Raw genomic sequence first — 20,234 nt, forward strand, 5'->3', positions numbered from 1 at the left:
TTTGTTCTCCAAGTCTGCCTTTGATATTTATAAATCTTGGAAACATGACAATGATAATGTTTAAAATAATTAAAATAATTTATAAAGTAATTTTTGTAACTTTGGGTGCTATAGTAATATGTTCATATTTAACAAAACTGTAACCAAAGTTCTTGTATTTTTAAAATTTGACATAATAAACTATTTTCTATTAAGAGTAGTCTTTATTCTTAATGCTCGTGAATATGCAAAATGCATTAATCTATCCCTGTATTTTGACATTTCAGTAGAGTTCTATTTGTATTGTTTGTTGTTATTGTCATCATTGTCCCCTTTCTACTGTAAATAATTGCAGTAAACATTTTGGTAACTACAGCAGTTTCTTATCGAGGCCCTTGGTATTTCTGCCACCGATGACAACACAGGTTGAGTGAGTAGAAAGCAACCCTCAAGAATATATCTTTTGGGGCCTCCCTGGTGGCACAAGGGGTTAAGTCTCAGCACTATCAAGCCACTACCAGCCACTGCACCAAGATCCCCCACTAGGGTGCTAACCTACATGGTGCAGCAGACCTTTCCTGTCTTGCCAGCTGTTCCCCTCAGCAGCGTACTTCAGTCATTCCACCTGTTCTGCTCCCACTGTCTCTGGTGAATCCTCTTACTGCACCCCCCATACCTCTGCCCTATACCCCAGCTCTTGTATGCATAAATATAAAACAAATTAAAAAAAAAAAAGAATATCTCTTTGGTCAAAAACCATGAGCTGGGCCTCCCTGGTGGCTCAAGGGGTTAAGCACTGCACTACGAAGCAATCCAAAGCCTCTGCAGCATGAGTTCAATCCCTAGCCTGCCAAGGAGCAACCCACATGGCAAAGCACACCTCTCCTGTCTTGCCCGCTGCTCCCCTCAGCAGTGTATTTCAGTTAGTCTACCTGTTCTATTCCCGACTCTGCCTCCTGTGAGTCCTCTCACACCCCTCCCCCGCATCTCTGGCCTATGCCCCACCTCTTGTATGCATAAATAAATAAATCTTTAAAAAAAAAAAAAAGAGCCATAAGCCACAATCTCTAGAATCACAAATAATAATAGGGCCCTCTCTAAAATTAAATCCTGATACTATTCCAGATTATACAAAGGTAAATTAACTTTGTGATAAGAGTCTCTTATGATCTGCTTGGTTACATCAAATTTACTCCCTAACTATGATATCACTTCTTTTAAAACATTTATGACATGGAAAAGAACTGCATATATATAAGATATGCATGATTTTATTGTTTATATTTTACTATAAATACGAAAATTTTTAAAGAAATGAACCTATGCTAAATCTTTTTTTTTTTTAATTTACTTTATTTATTTATGCATAGAAGAACTGGGGTGTAGGCCAGAGGTGTGGGGGGTTAGGATTCACCAGAGTGGGGAGCAGAACTGGTGCATTTACTGAAATACACTTGCTAAGGGGAGCAGTGGGCAAGACATGAGAGGTCTGCTGTGCCATATGTGGGTTAGCTCCCTGGCTGGGGATCAAACTCAGGCTACAGCAGAGATAGTGTGGTAGTGCTGAGACTCATTTAGCCCCTATGCCATCAGGGAGGCCCTGATACTAAATCTTAAGGGACAGAAGTAAATAGCCTACTTAAGTAGTCAAGAAAACAAACACTGTGGAAAAAGGGGGGGGGGGGGGGGAGGGACCACCAGCACTGAGTTACCTGCCTATACTTTCTTCCTCAGAGTTTTGATTCCTTTTTCCTGTTTCTTTTTGTTGAGAAATGTTTGGGAATTAAATAACTGAGATGGAAACAGGTATTTGGTTTTTAAGGCGAACTAGGTCTCAACAGCAAGACAAAAGCTCAAAGTCTTATTTTTCTTGCTCAGAACCTATATATGCCACATAATTTTTTTTTTTTTTTTTTTTAGAGGCATGTTTTTCTTTATTTGTTTGCTTGTTTGTTTTTTTGTTTTGTTTATACATGCACTGGGTACAGTCAGAGGCGCGGGAGGGTGAGAGAATTCACCAGAGCCAGAGCGGGGAGCAGAGCAGGCAGAAGGACCGAAGTACACCGCTGAGGGGAGCAGCGGGCGGCAGGAGAGGTCTGCGCACCATGTGGGACCCTCCTCCGGTGGCCGGGGAGCAGCCGGGGAGCAGCCGGGGATTGAACCGGCGCCGCAGAGGCCGCCGGCAGCTTCGCAACCCAGCGCTCTACCGCTGCGCCACCGGGGAGGCCCGCCACATAATTTTGAAGGCAAGAACTTTTGATTACTAAATAGACAGGGACACAAAAATATTTCTGTATGTACTAAACACACTGTGAACATAGGAAACTGAGTTAATTCTTTCTACTACAATAGGATAACTGGACAATAGGATATACATAACAGTACGGTATTCACTGTTGTAAATATGTATTATGATTATGTCAAATACTGAAGAAAATAGTATTCTAGATATACTTATTACTAGAAATGTAATTATCATCCTTTGAGCTGCAGTTTGTCCTACCTTTAGGAGGAAAGAAAAATGACTATAATACCTTACTGAAAAATAGGTTGTGAAAAATAATATAGTTCCTCCAGTTTGCTAATTTATAAAGACTAAAATTCAAATTCAGGACCCTAGAGTAAGTTCTCTATTTCTTGGCTACAAACATTTTAAAGACTATTATATAAGCTCTGCTTCTAGAGCAATGGTGCTTCCCAACATCCATCAGGTCAAAACAAGGACTACATGACTTAGGTGGTGCTTTTTAAAAAGCAGTTTTAGTGACTAAACCAAGTTTACAATAAAAAAAGACTACTTCACAACCACACTGCAATGAAAAAAAAATTACAGAATGATGAAGGAGTAGTCTTAAAGGACATTTCAGTGGGCCCTGACATCTCCTGAGAAATTTAATCCATCTTTCTATCTTTCTTATATATTGCCCAAAGTTCAGTACATTTAATCAACAAACTAGAAATGACTTCCCCAGGCAGGTGGACTTGTCCAGTATAAGAACCTCACCTTGGATTTATTCCAAAAGAGGCTCTCAACTGCTCTGCAGCAACTCCTGAAAGGAGGCCAGTCCAAATGTAGTAGGATAAATCCCCCCAAAAAGCTGAATCTCTGATCATAGCAACAGATGACCCTTGCTGTGAAGTTAGAGGACAGTACACAAATAAATTTGTATGACTTTTATCTACTAGTTTGAAAAAATTCAAATGTTAACACATATGCAAAATAATGTTAGCAATGAGCAGCAAAGGTTTAAAGCCTCAATTTTAAATTAACTATAACATACACTGGCATTACAAAACTACCCTAAATTCTGAACAAGTGAACTAGAGACTGCTAACTAAAAGTGGGAAACCATGAGTACTCCTTTATGGCTACAGCACTATGAAACAGAGGCTACTCTAAAGGACTATATAAAAAAAATAAATAAATCTTCAGAGAAATTTATGATAGATGTCTCTTACCTCATATATGTTGGGATGCCACATTTTGGTCAAGAATCTGAAGGTAGGTGGTGAATATGGGTAGTCAATAGGAAATTTAATATGTGCCTGGAAATGAAAAAAATAAATAAAATGCTAGTAAATGAGATTATAGGTTAGTTGTCTGTCTAATAATATTATTCACCATATCACACCCCAGCGAAACATAATTCCTTTCTACAGAACAGACTCTTGGAACGTCTTACTAGCATGTCCTCACAGCATCTCTTCCAATATTTGTTAAGAGGCAGTAAAGTTCCCAAACTCAACAGTTACATGATTTTTAATTGAACTCAAGAGTGAGAAACAGTAATAAATATATACAGGGGCATCACATTATTGCCTATTAATTTTGTAACAAAAATAACTAATATAACCTTATGGGACAGAATACAGGCTTTTGTAACTCACAAAATTTAACCACCACTCAAAAATAATAAATGCTATTATTGTGATACAGCTTCTTCCACTGGATTTTTATAAAACATTTTCAAAAATTTGGATATACTATATTTTATAGTTTTTCTTATCTCAGCAATATCATAACATTTTTTCTATGTCATATTCTCCAAATGCATAATTCCTACGATCTATGTAATATTCCATTGCATGGCTACAGAGATGAATCATTAAAAAAAACAAAAAATAACTTCCTTATTTGGGGACATTCAAGTTGTTTTTCACATTTTGCTGTTGAAAATACTACTGCACTCTCCCATGCTGCAAATATAAATATCCAGAAAAGGCGTCGCCTAACAGTATCAGTAAAAGGAGTGTATATTAATAGAAATAAGATGACAAGCTAAGAGCAAATAAGCTAAGGGTATCAGTGAAAGTAAGACTCAGGATCCTCAAAAATACTTTCTCAATAAAAGCACAGAGAAAATTAGCAAAATTGTAAGAATCAACTTTTTCAGAATTCTAGAAAATGAACAAAGATTTGCAGCAATTCAAGGAGCATCAATTCAAGAAAAACAGCTGAACCTCAGTAATAGTGAACTTCAATTTTCTTTTTTAATCAACCTAAGTAATTTAAGTCACATTCTGCCATAAGTAGAGCGATGGAAGATTAGTATACTGATCAAAGTTTGATGTAAGTGAGAGGGTGAACCTTAGAGTCCTGGTACACTATTCTGGTCTGTGTGCAGAGCAATGGTCTAATCTAGTGCTTGCGGGTCCCAGTGCTTGGGTATGATGCAGGTTCTTTCTCTTTATTCATATTCATATCCATATCTGGTCAGCAGCAGATCTGCACAGGAGTATGAATACATGCCTCCTAAGGAAAGGGGTTGGACCTAATGTGGAGATGGGGCTAAGAGAGATAAACTTGATTCTCTTGCTATCTCCGTATTTTTATTTAGGAAGACATTAGGCATACTTACTCCCACCCCTGGGAGGGTGATGAAACAGCTCATGAGGGCCTTCCACATGCAAATTGATCCCTCCTTGCTGTGTACATCACTTAACTTAGGTCACTCCAGTATGGCTGGAACCCACCCAGCAGCCTGGAAACCCAAGATCAGTCACCACAGCCATTTTTGACCTAGACTGTTGAACTTTGTGATGATTTAACTTGTCACAGTCCCTTACCCTGCTCTCTAGAATAGCCTTGAAACTAACTGTTCACATTTGAAGTAAAGACCAAGCAACCGCAGTACTTCCTCAAAGCTTATTCCCAGAAAACTGTCATGATCTTCCTGTGGCTTCCCTAAGAGCCCCCACTTGGAAGGCTGTAATTGATCTGATCTGGACCTTGGTGAATGTGAAAGTATCTTTTCTGGGTGTGACTGTTGAAAACAATCAACATCAGGGAATTGCTTAACTTTAAAGCTACCTGTTAAGTCAAACTACAGATTAACCCAAATAGTTTAATAGGAAGAGGAGGAATATGAGATGAACATCTCAAGGGCTTTGAAAAGCCTTGACCAATTCCTGGTTATCTGGAGGCCAGGCCAGTGTGTAGAGCAATAAATATGATCAAGTTATGAACATATTCAGAAGAGTGGTAAGAAGTCCTTAAAAGGTCCTAAGCTAGTACCTCTCGCTGAACTTGAGGATCTGCACAAGCAAGAACTAAAAGCTAAGGCAGAATTCACAACTGCCTAGATGAACGTTGACAGCACGCCCTAACACGCACCCAGAGCGCCTCTATAATGCCATGGAAAGGTTACTGATTCCAACGTATCAAATCACATCAAATTAAAGGAAATCTGTCTAATCATTAGCTGGTTACTAAACTAACCAAGTGGAGACTTCACATATAACAAAGAATATAAACATTATAGAATCAAAACAGAAAAGTTGCTAAGTGAGGAAACAATTACAACAAATGGCAACAACAAAATCTGTTGTCCCATTATAACATTCAAATATACCATTTTCAAAATAAAACAGTACACAATACAACAAAGCAAAAACAGACAATTATAAATCAGAGATATACTGCAGGGGAGGAGGAGGGGGAGGGATAAGAGGGAGGAAAGAGAACAGGAGACTGAGGTGATGGTGCAAAGGTGCACTGGGGAAGGAAATTCTATGGGGACTACACCTGAGGGAGTGGGGAAGCAAATATTGTTTAAAAATGAACAACGAGGGCCTCCCCAGTGGTGCAGCGGTTGGACGCTGGGTTGAGAAGCTGCCCGCAGCCTCTGCAGCGCCGGTTCGATCCCCGGCTGCTCCCCGGCCACCGGAGGAGGGTCCCACATGGCGCGCAGACGTCTCCTGCAGCCCGCTGCTCCCCTCAGCAGTGTACTTCGGTCCTTCGGCCTGCTGCTTCCCGCTCTGGCTCTGGTGAATTCTCTCACCCTCCCGCACTTCTGACTGTTCCCAGTGCTTGTATAAATAAATAAATAAATAAATAAATAAATAAATAAATAAATAAATAAATAAATAAATAAATCTTAAAAAAAAAAAAAAAAAAGAACAATGATGGGCCTCCCTGGTGGTGCAAGGGGTTAAGCACCACATTATGAAGCAATCCACAGCAGCATAGGTTCAATCCCCGGCCTGCCAGGGAGCAACCCACATGGAGCAGCAGACCTTTCCTGACTCACCCGCGGCTCCCCTCAGCAGTGTACTTTGGTCAACCTGCTTGTTCTATTCCCCACTGTCTCTGGTGAATCCTCTCATCCCCCCGCATGTCTGGCTTGTACCCCAGCTCTTGTATGCATAAATAAATAAATCTTTAAAAAAAAAGAATGATATAAAAAATTTAATAAAAAAAGAATCAGACTTGAGAATTATAAAAAAAGTATATCCCATATTGTTCAGTAGCCATGATAATATACATGGGAACTGATTTTATACCATTTTCAATAAAATATGACAAGGCACAAAAGGCAACAAAGTATGGTCAATAGAAGGGGGATGAAGGGAAGGGAGGTGGTGGTGGTGAAATCAGTCAAAACCTGGACGACCAGATACTAAATTCATTAAGCTAAGACTTTATAAATAGACTATATTAAATATGTTCAAAAGACAAAAAAAAAAAAAAGCCTATGGTTAAAGAACTCAGGAAATAAGAGAAAAAAAATGTTTCTTAGTACACTGAAAATATCAATAAAGAGAAATTATTTTTAAAGAAGAAATAGATTTGGGAAGGGGGTGAGAGACAAATTATAAATTGCAGAGTTGCAAAATACAACTGAAATTTATCTGCTAGCAGCACTAAACAGATTTGAGCAAGTGAAAAAAAAAATCAGTGAAATTGAAGATAGGCCAATTCAGATTATCTAATATATGAAACAAATATAGAATAAGTAACAATGCCTCAGAGATGTAAAGAACACCATCAAGCATACCTTACATGTACTAGGAGAGGAAACAGGCCAAAAAAATACTTGAATAACGGCCCAAAGCTTCCCAAAATTTGATGTAAAACATTGATTCTTACAACCAAGAAGCTCAACAAATGCCAAGAATAATTTGAAAAGTCCACACCTAGATACATCAGAAAGCAGCAAGAAAAACAATTCATCAAGTACAAGGGACAAAACAAACAGAAGGGTCCTCATCAGTCAGGAAATTAGTGGAATGACATTCAAAGAGCAGAAAAAAGAAAACATACCTGTCAACCAAGAATCTTATATTCAGCAAAGTTATCCACCACCACATCCTTCACCCCAGCAAAGAGGCAAATTAAGATCCCAATATTAAAAAAAGAACTGAGACTCTGTGATTAGTAGACCTGCGCTACAAGAAATAGTAAACACTGGGGCCTCCCTGGTAGCACAAGGGTAAGTTAAGACATAGCACTACGAAGCTATCAGCAGCAAGCAGCACGAGTTGGATCCCAGGCCAGGGAGGTGACCCACAAGGCGCAGTAGACCTCTCCTGTCTCGCCCACTGATCCCCTCAGCAGTGTATTTCAGTAAATCTACCTGTTCTGCTCCCCACTCTGTCTCTGGTGAATCCTCTCACCACCCCTTCACCTCTGGCCTGCACCCCAGTTCTTGTATGCATAAATAAATGTTAAAAAAAAATACTAGAGACCTCCCTGGCGGTACAAGGGGTTAAGAGGCAACCTAAAATTCAACAGACAAAATACAGAACTGTCCCAAAATGCTCTAAATGGGATCCAAAAATTTTAAGCATGGAGCCAACATTATTATGGGATTAATTAAAAGACCAAGGAGCCAACTGCCAATCACATTTTACCCAAATGTAATATCAAAGGGTTTTGTTATATAACAGTACAAGTTATGTATCACTTGGTGTCCACTGCCATTGACACATTAAATTTGATCTTACATGGGCCTCCCCGGTGGCACAGCGTTTGAGTGCTGGGTTGCGAAGCTGCCCGCAGCCCCCTCCTGCCGCCCGCTGCTCCCCTCAGCAGTGTACTTTGGTCCTTCTGCCTGCTCTGCTCCCCGCTCTGGCTCTGGTGAATTCTCTTACCCTCCCACGCTTCTGACTGTACCCAGTGCTTGTATAAATAAATCTTTAAAACAAAAAAAATATAAATCTTTAAAAAAATTTTGATATTATGATTTAAATATATTTGAAGTATCAAAATTATTAAACAAAATTACAATTCTTGTATTAAAAGCATTCAACTAGCAAAAATAAATACATAAGCCTAAATGCCTATCCTGTACAAACTTTGTATTACATACTTTTCAATTTTCCCCATATGTTTTGACTTTAGAGTTTAACATTAAAGAATAAACAAAAAATTGGCAAACATAATCTGAACTGATTAGATTTGCAATCATAAGCAGGCAAAATAGATAAAGCAGTTACACAGGTGTGAATTCCTCATACTTGGAACAACACATACAGATGTTCACAACTGCTTCCTTTATAGAAGGATCACTCAGCAGACAAGCTTAAAAGGTTTACACAAGAGCAGGACTAACTTTTCACAAGTGACATATATAAATTCATCTTTGTTGTAAGGCAGTGAAATAATGTGAGAAGAAATTTTTCCATCTTTCTTTGCTTAGTTTTTATTCCCAACCTTAAATATTTTTTAAATTTTTTTAAAAAAGATTTTCTTTATTTATGCATAGAAGAACTGGGGTGTAGGCCAGAAGTATAGGGGGTGAAAGGATTCACCAGTGACAGAGTGGGGAGCAGAACAAGCAGCTCTGCTGAAATACACTGCTGAGGGGAGCAGCAGGTTAGACAGGAGAGGTCTGCTGCACCAGGTGGGTTAGCTCCCTGGCCAGGGCTTGAATTCATGCCACAATGGCTAGCAAAAGCCTGACAGCACTGCAACTTTAACCCCTGTACCACCAGGGAGGCCCCCAACCTTAAACATTTTTCGTTACTGAAGATTTCTCAGACCCAAAGGTCAAGAAAATTTCCAAATATTCAGTGAGACTAAAAGATAGTTTGAAGTATTCTCACTAAATTGGAAATCAATTGGACAAGAAGCAGTAGCTGAAAAAAGGGGAATATAAACCCTCTTGGGAGTAAAATGCAAAATAACTTCTTAAACTTTAGTTGTAAATAAGTCTGTTTGCTCATTATTTATTCAAAATCTTATTATAAGCCTTTTCTAAGTCCCAGGTTGGGTACTAAGAACCTGTAAATGAAAATAATCACTCTCCCCTCCTCCTGTAAGGAATCAAAATTATAATTATAATACGAAGCAGTATGTTATATGTAAAGAAAAGTGATTTAGTTTGCTGGGTAAAAACATAAAGACTTCTGTTAAGTACCTATTATATACTGGTACTTGTGGATATGTATTGTCACAGTCATTATCTGGATAGATAGAAGCTGAGGGGAAAAAGGCATAAAGACACCAGGTAGTACTAGGGCATAGAGTGTTAAGGTATAGCTAGTAAAATGTATGGTGGTAGCTACAGGACATAAGAATGAATGGAAGTAAGCTGAAGGCTTATTTAAGTGCTAGTAGAAAGCTACAGAAATTATTTAATTAGGAAAATAACAAGAAGTTGTATGTCTTAGAAAAATGACCATTTTAATTACATTCAGGAGCATTAATTGTTTTCTGGAAGAAGTAAACTTTTTTTAGGTTTAATAAATGAGAACACTTACTTTTACCTATTCCCAATTCTAGGAAATCCTAGGTTATGATTTGAACAAACTCTAAGGGATTAGCGAATAAGAGAAATACACACATTAAATGAATATTAAAGGAATTAACTATTTCAGCTGCAATAACAGCATTATAGATTCTGAAATATTCACAAATGAAATAGGGTATCTGAAATCAGTTACAAAATAATAGGAGGGAAGGGTGAATATGGTAAACATAAACTAGATTTGCTGAGTTCATTCAATATATTGGGTTGTCAGAAAAGTCATGACCCATTTTTGCTTGGGAAAAAAAAAAAATAGGTCATGACTTTTCCAAAACCCAACAGAATCTGAGGGATGGACACACAGGATTTTATTATATTCCTGTTTCTACCTTCATATTATGAAAAATTTCAAGCACACAAAATGCTAAACAAACAAGATGACTAACAGACAATGTTTTTAAGTGGCAGGATGTTTTGCATAACCAGTACACTCACACCATTATGACAGCAATAGATGCCATTATTAACCAAGTGGACATACTGGAACTTGGCAAGGTGATTCTAATTTCCCATCAAAGAGAAAAATATATGAAAGTTTTGATAAAGAACAACAATGGAAAGGGATTTACCCTAACAGATAGAAAAGTATCCTATAAAGCTATAATAAAAGAGGAAATTATAGATAAGTAAATCAATGACATAGAACAAAAAGTTACAGAAAACTTTTCCCTATTTCAAATAGGTAGGAAATAATGTTGGGAAAAATGACTCTCCATTTGAAGGGATGAAAATACTTATGAACACTTTTCCAAGAAGAAAAAGATGAAACCTCATCCTCAAGAAGAATCAACAACAGTGGTGAAGATCTGGACAATCCTTGATCTCCCCAAGAATAAAAGGAGTTCATACACTAGTGGCAAAAAAGACTGGTTGTTCTGTAGCCATAACAATAACCACAGCCATCAGAACCAGTTTTAGATTGCCTAATCAATACTTGACAATTCTACGGTCTTGGAACAGTAAGAACCAATTTTAAATCCACTTAAACAACAATTTGCCTACATGACTGTGTTTGCAAGTCAATCTGTCAGTGACAGTCCCTTGCTTCTGAAAGTCAGCCAACTGGGATCACACTTCAACACATTTCTGACTATTAACCAATCAATAACTGTCTCACCCAGATAACCATACTTCCACAGCTGATGCCAACCTACCAAGGCTACGAAAAATCCACAAATCCCTAAACTTCACACTTCTCAAAAGATCAGCAGTCAGCTCTATTTGGAGAGACTGTAACTGACCAGCAAAGTTTTCTTTTCTTAAACAAGAAATAAACTTTGCTTTACAATTTTTGGTTCAAATACTTATGGAGGGTAAAATAGTCTTATCCTCTAACACTTTGTTCTATAGCTTTATATCATAAAAGATGTGATAGATGAACACAAAGATATCCAAGACACGTAAGTGAAAAAGATAAATGGTAATATAGATTGATACTATTTTAAAATTATATGCATATAAAATGCATAATGCATACAAAATATGGGCATGTATGTGGATATTATTTTTTCATATATAATATATGTTATTAAAGAAACCTGCAAAGATACATTTTCTAACCATTTACAATGGTTATCTCTGGGGAATAGAGCAGCGATGGGAGTAAGAGCACGGCACTAAAAGAACTATTATAACTTCCATAAAATGAACATGTATTACTACAACAAATCAAAACGAGAAACAAGATTTTCATTTTTCAAGAATTTTTTATATAAATACTTTGCAATGAAAACTGACATTTGGAATGACATACTCTAAGGCCTCACTCAAACTAATAGAAATGCTGAATCTTAATCCTTAAGAAAAATCCAATGATGTTTACATATTTAATTTTTACTAGGAAAGTATGGTATGTTTTTCTCCCCAAATGTACGCACATGAAATTTATAAGCAGTAGCTAAATATTCCTTAGGCAATCTGATACCCTTAGGAGGTAGACAGGTCATATATAGAATGTGATAGACTCCAACAGTTATATATTACATACACACGAACACTGGTTCTGGCTGCAGAAATATTCTGTAACCAATAAGCTTTTGTGAACTCCTGCTATCTTTGTTTAAAGAGTAAAAATAGTAACTATGAAATTAATTTATGAAACATTAATAAATGTAAATGAAGTATATACTATCTTGGCACAAAAATTTGCTTACCACCCAATGTGCATTAATAAGTAACTGTTATCTTACTAATTACTTTCATATGGAATTTTGGCCATGACCAAAAAATCAAATATGGATAGTGAAATACATCCCAATTATTTCTTGCTACCAAATGAGTAAGTTAAGGAAAAATTTCCCAGTCCTAAAACACAACTATAATTGGTAAAATTCAGCTGATAATAAATGTAATGTTTACTGAGGCATTTGGATTAGTGCCTGGAGTTAGGCCTGAAATGAGGACACACCCACTGCTGAGTTTTTCTGCTATGTCATCAGCACACATCTGCTGTAAGATACATTTCCAACCTGACAGCAAAAACAATCAAAACATGTTTTCTTACTATGAAAACCACTAGCACAAACTTTTAAACTGTTTATTAACAATATGTGGAGAATAGGTGAGTAGCAAGTGATGCTACCATTTGTGCCACAGGCTTTTCAGGAATTTTGAGTTTGTATTGATCAAAAATTCCAATCTAAAAAATATTTAGTTATACTTAATATAATTATCCTAAAACTTAGATGAACGATAAATAACAGGAAATTCCTGATATTTTTATTAGACTCTAAAAAAAACTTCAGACATTTGAGAATTTACTCTCAGTATTAATATTAGGGATCTTTTGTATTTAATACAGTAATAAAAAAAATGTTATTTTCATCTTGGAAAATAAAGGCTTTAGTTCCTCAAAATAAATGCTACAGGAACTCATGGCACGCCCCATTAACAATCATCTGGGTTAATGTCAAATGGAATAGTAGAAAAGACATTTGGACATCAAGACATTTTGACATACAAGTATGTCAATACAGGGGCCTCCCCGGTGGCACGGTGGGTTGAGTGCAGCGCTGTGGAGCTGTCCGCAGCCTCCATAGCACTGAGTTTAATCCCCAGCCATAGAGCTACCCAAAAGGCACAGCAGATCTCTCCTGAATCGCCTGCTGCTCCCCTCAGCAGTGTATTTCAGTCAATCTGCCTGTTCTGCTCCCGCTCTGTCTCTGGTAAATCCTCTCGCCCTCCCACGCCTCAGGCCTGTACCCCAGCTCTTGTATAAATAAATATTAAAAAAAAATAAATATAAAAATAAATTGCTATTGTTATTGCTTAACCAGAGTATAGAGGTGGAGGCTGGCACAAGACTTATGAGACATTTTGTTAGTTAAGGGCTTGGCCTAGGGATGCCCACCACACAACTCAGCCACAACACAACAGGAAGCTTAACCCCAATGCTCACGAGAGGTCATCCTGCTGTGCTCTACCCTACTGGTTCCTTCTTACTCATTATCCCTTGCTGGCACCAATGCTTTGGCCATCTGAACAGGTGTGAAGACAATGGTTTGTGAAGTAACAGAAACCTAAATATACTGGGTGAAAACAAACAAAAAACTAGGATTATACCTAGGAAAAACTAAAAATTAAGACACAGAAGATCACATCACAAATGCTGGAGCATAACATCCCCTTCCTGAAAAGTCTCAATTCAGCAGAACTGCACAATGTGGTAAGTTTAAGGCTGCAGTTATAACCTTGCTTGTTGAATTAAGAGAAACGGATGAAAAACAGGAACACAATAAAGGCTGAGAAAATGAGAGGCTGTTACAACTAGAATTAATGGATCTAAAAAGTACTATCACCAAATTAAAAAATACAATACAGAATCACAATGGTAAACAAACACAAATAATGGACAATATTAGTGAGCTTAAAAGCGCAGTGGGGGATACACACAAACAGAAGAAAAAGAATTTTAAAAATGGGAACAGAGTAAGAGCTCTTTGAGAACCACCTAAAGAGAAATGACACTAGTCACCGGCACTCCAAGGAGGAGAGAAAGGCAGAGAGAATGCACTTAAAGAATTAGCTGAGAGCCATCTCAATCTGGGAACTAGACATCCTACTCAAGAGGCACAAAGAGTTCTAAAAAATGCCAGACTGATAAGCTCCAAGACACATTATAATTATTTTTTTTTCTTTTTTTCTTTTTTTTTTTTTTTATAGAGGCATGTTTTCTTTCTTTCTTTATTTGTTTGTTTGTTTGTTTTGTTTATACATGCACTGGGTACAGTCAGAAGCGTGGGAGGGTGAGAGAATTCACCAGAGCCAGAGCGGGGAGCAGAGCAGGCAGAAGGACCGAAGTACACTGCTGAGGGGAGCAGCGGGCGGCAGGAGAGGTCTGCGCGCCATGTGGGACCCTCCTCCGGTGGCCGGGAAGCAGCCGGGGATCGAACCAGCGCCGCAGAGGCTGCGGGCAGCTTCGCAACCCAGCGCTCAACCACTGCGCCACCGGGGAGGCCCGACACATTATAATTAAAGTGATAAAAACCAAAGACAGGATGCTTAAACATTTCCCAATGCTCACTGGGGGTGATCATTCTGTGTTATACTTCACTGGGTATCCCTTCATACTCATTACCCCTTGTGCTGGCACAAATGTCCTGGACAGATGCTGAACAGATGCTGAAAAGTATCCAGAAATAGACAACAATGACCTATGAGAGAGCCCACAGATTTCTCAGTGGAAACCTTACAGGCAAGAAAGGAATGGCAACAGATATTTAAAGTACTTAAAATATTTTCCTCTAAAATACTTTAATCCTTCAAGATTATCTATTATCAAGGTCAGATGTATATCTACAGAAAAATACATACACCACATGGTTTTCTTTTTTTTTTTTTAAGTTTTATTTATTTATACAAGAACTGGGGTACAGGTCAAGGGGTGGGAGGGTGAGAGAATCCACCAGAGAAAGCCAGTAGCAGAACAGGCAGACAGACTGAAGACACTGCTGAGGGGAGCAGTGGGCGAGACAGGAGAGGTCTGGGGCACCATGTGTGTTTCTCCCCGGCCGGCCAGGAATCGAACCCACGCTGCAGAGGCTGCAGACAGCTTCCCAGCGTGGCACTCAACTCACTGCACCACCCTGGAGGCCCTACCAAATGGTTTCTAAAGTGGCACTGTATGAGATCATTGTGCTTTTGCATTATTCCAGTCTTTTTTCACTTCAATAATGTATAATCTCTCTTAGTTTTTATCATAAATGGGTGCTTAGTCATATCAAATGTTCTGTCTGCATCTATTTTTGATTTTCTGAACACATGAGCTAAAAGGTTTCAGTAACAGGAAAAGGCATCCCAGCGCTAAGGGATTCTTTCTTTCAGCCTTCCCTGCTCTTTATTAACAGGCTATCGTAAGCACCTCATATATGAACATATATATGAACAGCGGCAGATAAGATTACTAACCAAAATAATTGGACTTTTGGTGGTGAATTTAACAGAGCCTACATTGTTGATTTTTCAGTGGTTCACACCTGAAACTTATGTAACATTATAATGCAATGTTACGTCAATTAAAAAAATAAAACAAAAACAGGGCCTCCCTGGTGGCGCAAGGGTTGTTAAGCACCTCACTATGAAGCAATCCACAGCCTCAGCAGCAGAAGTTCGATCCTTGGCCAGCCAGGGAGAAACCTACATGGCAAGGCAGACCTCTCCTGTCTCGCCCGCTGCTCCCCTCAGCAGTGAATTTCAGTCAATCCGCCTTTTCTGTTCCCCACTCTGTCTCTGGTGGATCCTCTCACCCCCTGCATCTCTGGCCTGTGCCCCAGCTCTTGTATGCATAAATAAATCTTAAAAAAAAAAAAAAAAGACTAGTTTTGACCCTGTATATACTAGCATAGTGTCCCCAAACCAAGTTACAAATGATTACGCATAACCAAATCTGAGAGATGTAATACATAAAAATTCTCTCTCTATTTCCATGAAAAACTTTAATTCCATCACATACTTTCTCAACGCATGACACTGAAAGATTAAACACTTAAAGGACTGATTAATCTTTTTTTTTTAAGATTTATTTTATTTTATTTATTTATTTATACAAGCACTGGGTACAGTCAGAAGCGCAGGAGGGTGAGAGAATTCAACAGAGCCAGAGCGGGGAGCAGAGCAGGTAGAAGGACCAAAGTCCACTGCTGAGGGGAGCAGCGGGTGGCAGGAGAGGTCTGCGCGCCATGTGGGATCCTCCTCTGGTGGCCGGGGAGCAGCCAGGGATTGAACCGGCGCTGCAGAGGCTGCGGGCAGCTTCGCAACCCAGCGCTCAACCACTGCGCCACCAGGGAGGCCGTGGACTGATTAATCTTATAACACAAAAATGAAACAATTCCACAAAGCACAGCAAAATACAAACCACAAATGCAGAAACGCTTAAGCACTAACAAATGATATCATTGACAGTAATGTGTAAGAAATCAAATCCTTTTCTTCACTAACTCATATCTAACTGTCAAATAATAAGCTTAACAAATACCTGATATCATTTTTCAAAATAAAAAATTTCTCGAATACAGAAAACATACATCAAAACTGCTGAGGACGAATGTCAGATCTTGTCTTTAATTACATAATTACTAAAGAATAGTTTGTGAAAACTCAACACCGATTGACTCATATTCTTTTTTACTACACCACCCCAGAAAGAAAAAAGTGTCAGACATGCCAAACAAGTCAAAAATGGAAATCTGATGTTATACAACCATGGAACTGTGAAAATTCTGATTTCAAAACACACATGAATTCTAGAATGAACAAATATAACATACAGAGGACCCATTTAGAAAAGGTAATGGCAACAATGTTTTTGCCTAGTAGAAGAGATGGTAGTTGCAAACTGCCATGGAATATTATGCCATGCCACCATCACAATATGTTGCAGTCCTACAGTCTCAAAAAGATGCCTGGCTATTTGCAATCTAGCTTATGACACAAAATGATAGGGAAAGCACTAGGAATCAAAAGAAAAGGGAAAGTAGTATTAAAAAACAAACTTAAATCAAAGGCTAACACTAATATGTCAGTAGAAAAAAAGGCTAAGCATCAATGTTTGGCCAGTCAGGAAAGCTTTATTCCTAATCAAAATAATTTCCTTCTACAAAATTACTTAGAAAAAGTTGTCCTAAAATGCAATTATGTTAAAATAAAAAAGCTTGGACACCCACAAGATTAGATGATAAACATTAAATGTACATTTAAATAACCAATATCTATTTATTAAATCCAAAAATAATTCTGGAAAACAAAACAAAGAAACTTAAATAAAGCCTCAAGTTTTCTGATTATAACAGAAAAATACATGAGTAAAATTTCAACTTTGGCTAAGGGGGGGAAGGGGTTGTGCCAAGGGGGGGGATCCTAGTTCCACTAAGTTTATTTCCAAAAAACCCCCCACCAATATCTAAGAGTGTGAAGATTATTTTTAGACTATTTTAATAATTCACATAATTGTATTTGTGGGCACTTTCAAAATATGATCTTCCAGTTTAAAACAGATATCCTCAAGGATCTAAAACTATAGGCAGGACAAGGTTTCTAAACTAAACTTGGGCAAAGAGCCTCAGCAAATCTAAATATAAAGGGTGCTTGCAATTCAATTAGTTTTCATTAGTATCTGAATGTTTTCTGCTTTGGGCAGTTATTAATCTACCAGAGATAGAATACACAAAGAGAAACCATAGCAGCAATTGCAAATATTGATGAAATAAGCATTTGCAAAGAATTTATGAAGGCTGAATGTTTCCAAAATATTTGCATTTTTTGCTTTCTAATATAGGAATATACTTATATTCATAGTGTATTTTTTAAAAGATTTATTTATTTAGGCATACAGGAACTGGGGTATAGGCCAGAGATGCAGGGGGTGAGAGGATTCACCAGAGACAGAGCAGGGAATACAACAGGCAGACTGATTGAAATACACTGCTGAGGGGAGACAGGAGATGTCTGCTGTGCCATTTGGGTTGCTCCCTGGCTGGCTGGGGCTCGAACTCATGCTGCAGTGGCTCGGATAGCTTCAGAGTGCTGTGCTTAACCCCTTGCGCCACAAGGGAGGCCCTCATAGTGTATTTCAAAAAGAAATACATTTTAAAAAGAACTCATCTGTAAACTGAGATGTAAAGAAAATAGGCTTTTATCTGGCATAATCCTAGGGTAGAATCAAACAATTTAGCAATGATTAGAAATTTAACATTTATACCACATTACAAATCATCAATTTTCAAAGTCTTAAGCTTAACAAAATATGATTATTGCCTCTATTTGGCTCCCCAAGTAACTCCATCTTTATATTTTCTTTAATCTCCAATTAGATGAGGATACAACCGTTACTTACATCACTCAGTAACATAAACGACACATATGTGAAGAGTATTTTCTCTGTAGTTTTTATTATATGCAATTATTCAGAGTTAAAAAATTTTTTCTAAAGAAGCAGAATTATTGCCTAATAAAGTTAGCATCTCAGCCTCACAGAAGTATAAAATATGACCCAAGACTTCCTAATTTATATGTAAAGAAAGAAGATAGTATTTATGGCTTTAGATCTTATTAAGGAATAATTCTGAATAATAACAAAAAATTCTCAAAACATTACTACTATAAAGAAAATAGTTTGTATGTCTTTCAACAAAAGGTCAATTTTTGAGTAAAGCATAAAAGGTTAGCAACAATCATGCCAGTCTTGTCAGTTAGCTGAGTTTTTTTAACAAACATGAAACTAGACATTATTACCTTATAAATTAAGTAATATGTAAATATGGCATTCAAGTACAGTCTACCACTGGAAATAACACTAATTACTGACTTTTATATTTTTATAAAACCCTAGCAAAATGATAGTAAGAAGGATTATACATATATGAACTCACAAGGATAAAGAAAATCGGAGGCAACAGACCAAGTATCAACAATATTTTGCAATATGAAAAGATTAATTTAGCAGACCTTGAAAGGCTGAGTTCTAAATGTGTGGGAGAAGGGAAAAGAGAGGCTGAAGCAGCAAGCTCATGTCTACAGAAAAACCTGGAAACATTAGGAACTGAACACTCAACTTTTTAAAGTCAAAGTGTGAGATGGCACTGAAAATAAAAGAATGAAAGATGAATACAGTTTAAAAAAAATCCAGATATTCTACAGCCCGTCAGTGAGATGACTAACCCCAGATTGCAGAAAACTTAGGGTTTATGATATCTGAAGTTTAAACAAAAGAACCTCTAGCTGAGAAAAGTAAGATACATTGAAAACAAGATTAATTAAAAGTCTATAACTGAGGGACCATGGTAGCCCCGGGGGCTAGTCTCAGCATTGTCAAGCTATTGCTAGCCACTGCTGCTTGAGTTTGACTCAGGCCAGGGAACTAACCTTCATGGTGCAGCAGATCTCTCCTGTCTCACCCGCTGCTCCCCTCAGCAGGGTATTTCAGTAGATCTGCCTGTCGTGCTTCTCACACTCTATCCGGTGAATCCTCACCCCCTGCACCTCTGGCCTCCACCCCAGTTCATGTATGCAGAAATTAAAAAAAATAAATCTTTAAGAAAAAAGAAAGTCTGTAACTGAATAGTAAACCCACAAGTTGTCTCACTTATCTACCCTATCCAGATGCCAGCATTTTATCTCCCCATTTATCACCAAGTTTGTTGAGACCCAAGAAATCAACAAGGTGCACTCAGTTTCCCACTTGTAGCTTCTTAGTAAGTCATTCTTAAATATGAACCAAGAGTCAAAGAAAATCAGAAATTTAAGGAAAACCTAAAAATGAAAAAATTAAAAGGAAAAGAAAAATTATCAAGGAAATAGAGGGAAATAGGCAAACAGAAGGAACAAAAAACAATGCATAATAATAAAAAAAATCATCACATTACAGTTTACAGATGGAAAAATCAGGAGTGCCAACAGCCCTGCTACTGTAGAGCATTGTTGAAAACAGTACAAGCTGATTAGTTACCCTCTACATTCCTCTACAAATGCCTATGACTGATAGAATATAAACCTCTACTCCTCCAGGACCCTAGGAGTGATAGATTACAACACAAGAAGGCTTCCTTCCACTACTTCTTACAAGTTTCAAAGTAACAACTGTTGTTGTCCAGTGAAGTGGAAGTAAAAAGATGCTGTTATGGTAGTGGAGATCACCCTCCTCACCGCAGCATTGCGACCTAGACTCCCAGTATTCTACTGCCCAATGTCCCAGGACTATTGATGAATCTGGCATCAACTAACCATGCCTAA

The 20,234-nt window shown here is 37.8% G+C and overlaps 1 protein-coding gene across 1 annotated transcript in view; it reads right to left on the minus strand.

Moving 5' to 3' along the window:
• The window catches only part of UBE2R2 (ubiquitin conjugating enzyme E2 R2), a gene marked incomplete at both ends in the record, with an annotated part of 85,809 nt that overhangs the window by 26,368 nt on the left and 39,207 nt on the right, over positions 1-20,234 (minus strand). The window contains one exon of the mRNA XM_084237145.1: positions 3,439-3,525. Coding sequence (XP_084093271.1) covers positions 3,439-3,525 — 87 coding nt within the window. The remainder of the gene's footprint in view (positions 1-3,438; positions 3,526-20,234) is intronic.

The sequence above is a fragment of the Talpa europaea genome (assembly GCF_964194135.1).
Source record: "Talpa europaea genome assembly, chromosome: 7".
Classification (NCBI taxonomy): domain Eukaryota; kingdom Metazoa; phylum Chordata; class Mammalia; order Eulipotyphla; family Talpidae; genus Talpa; species Talpa europaea.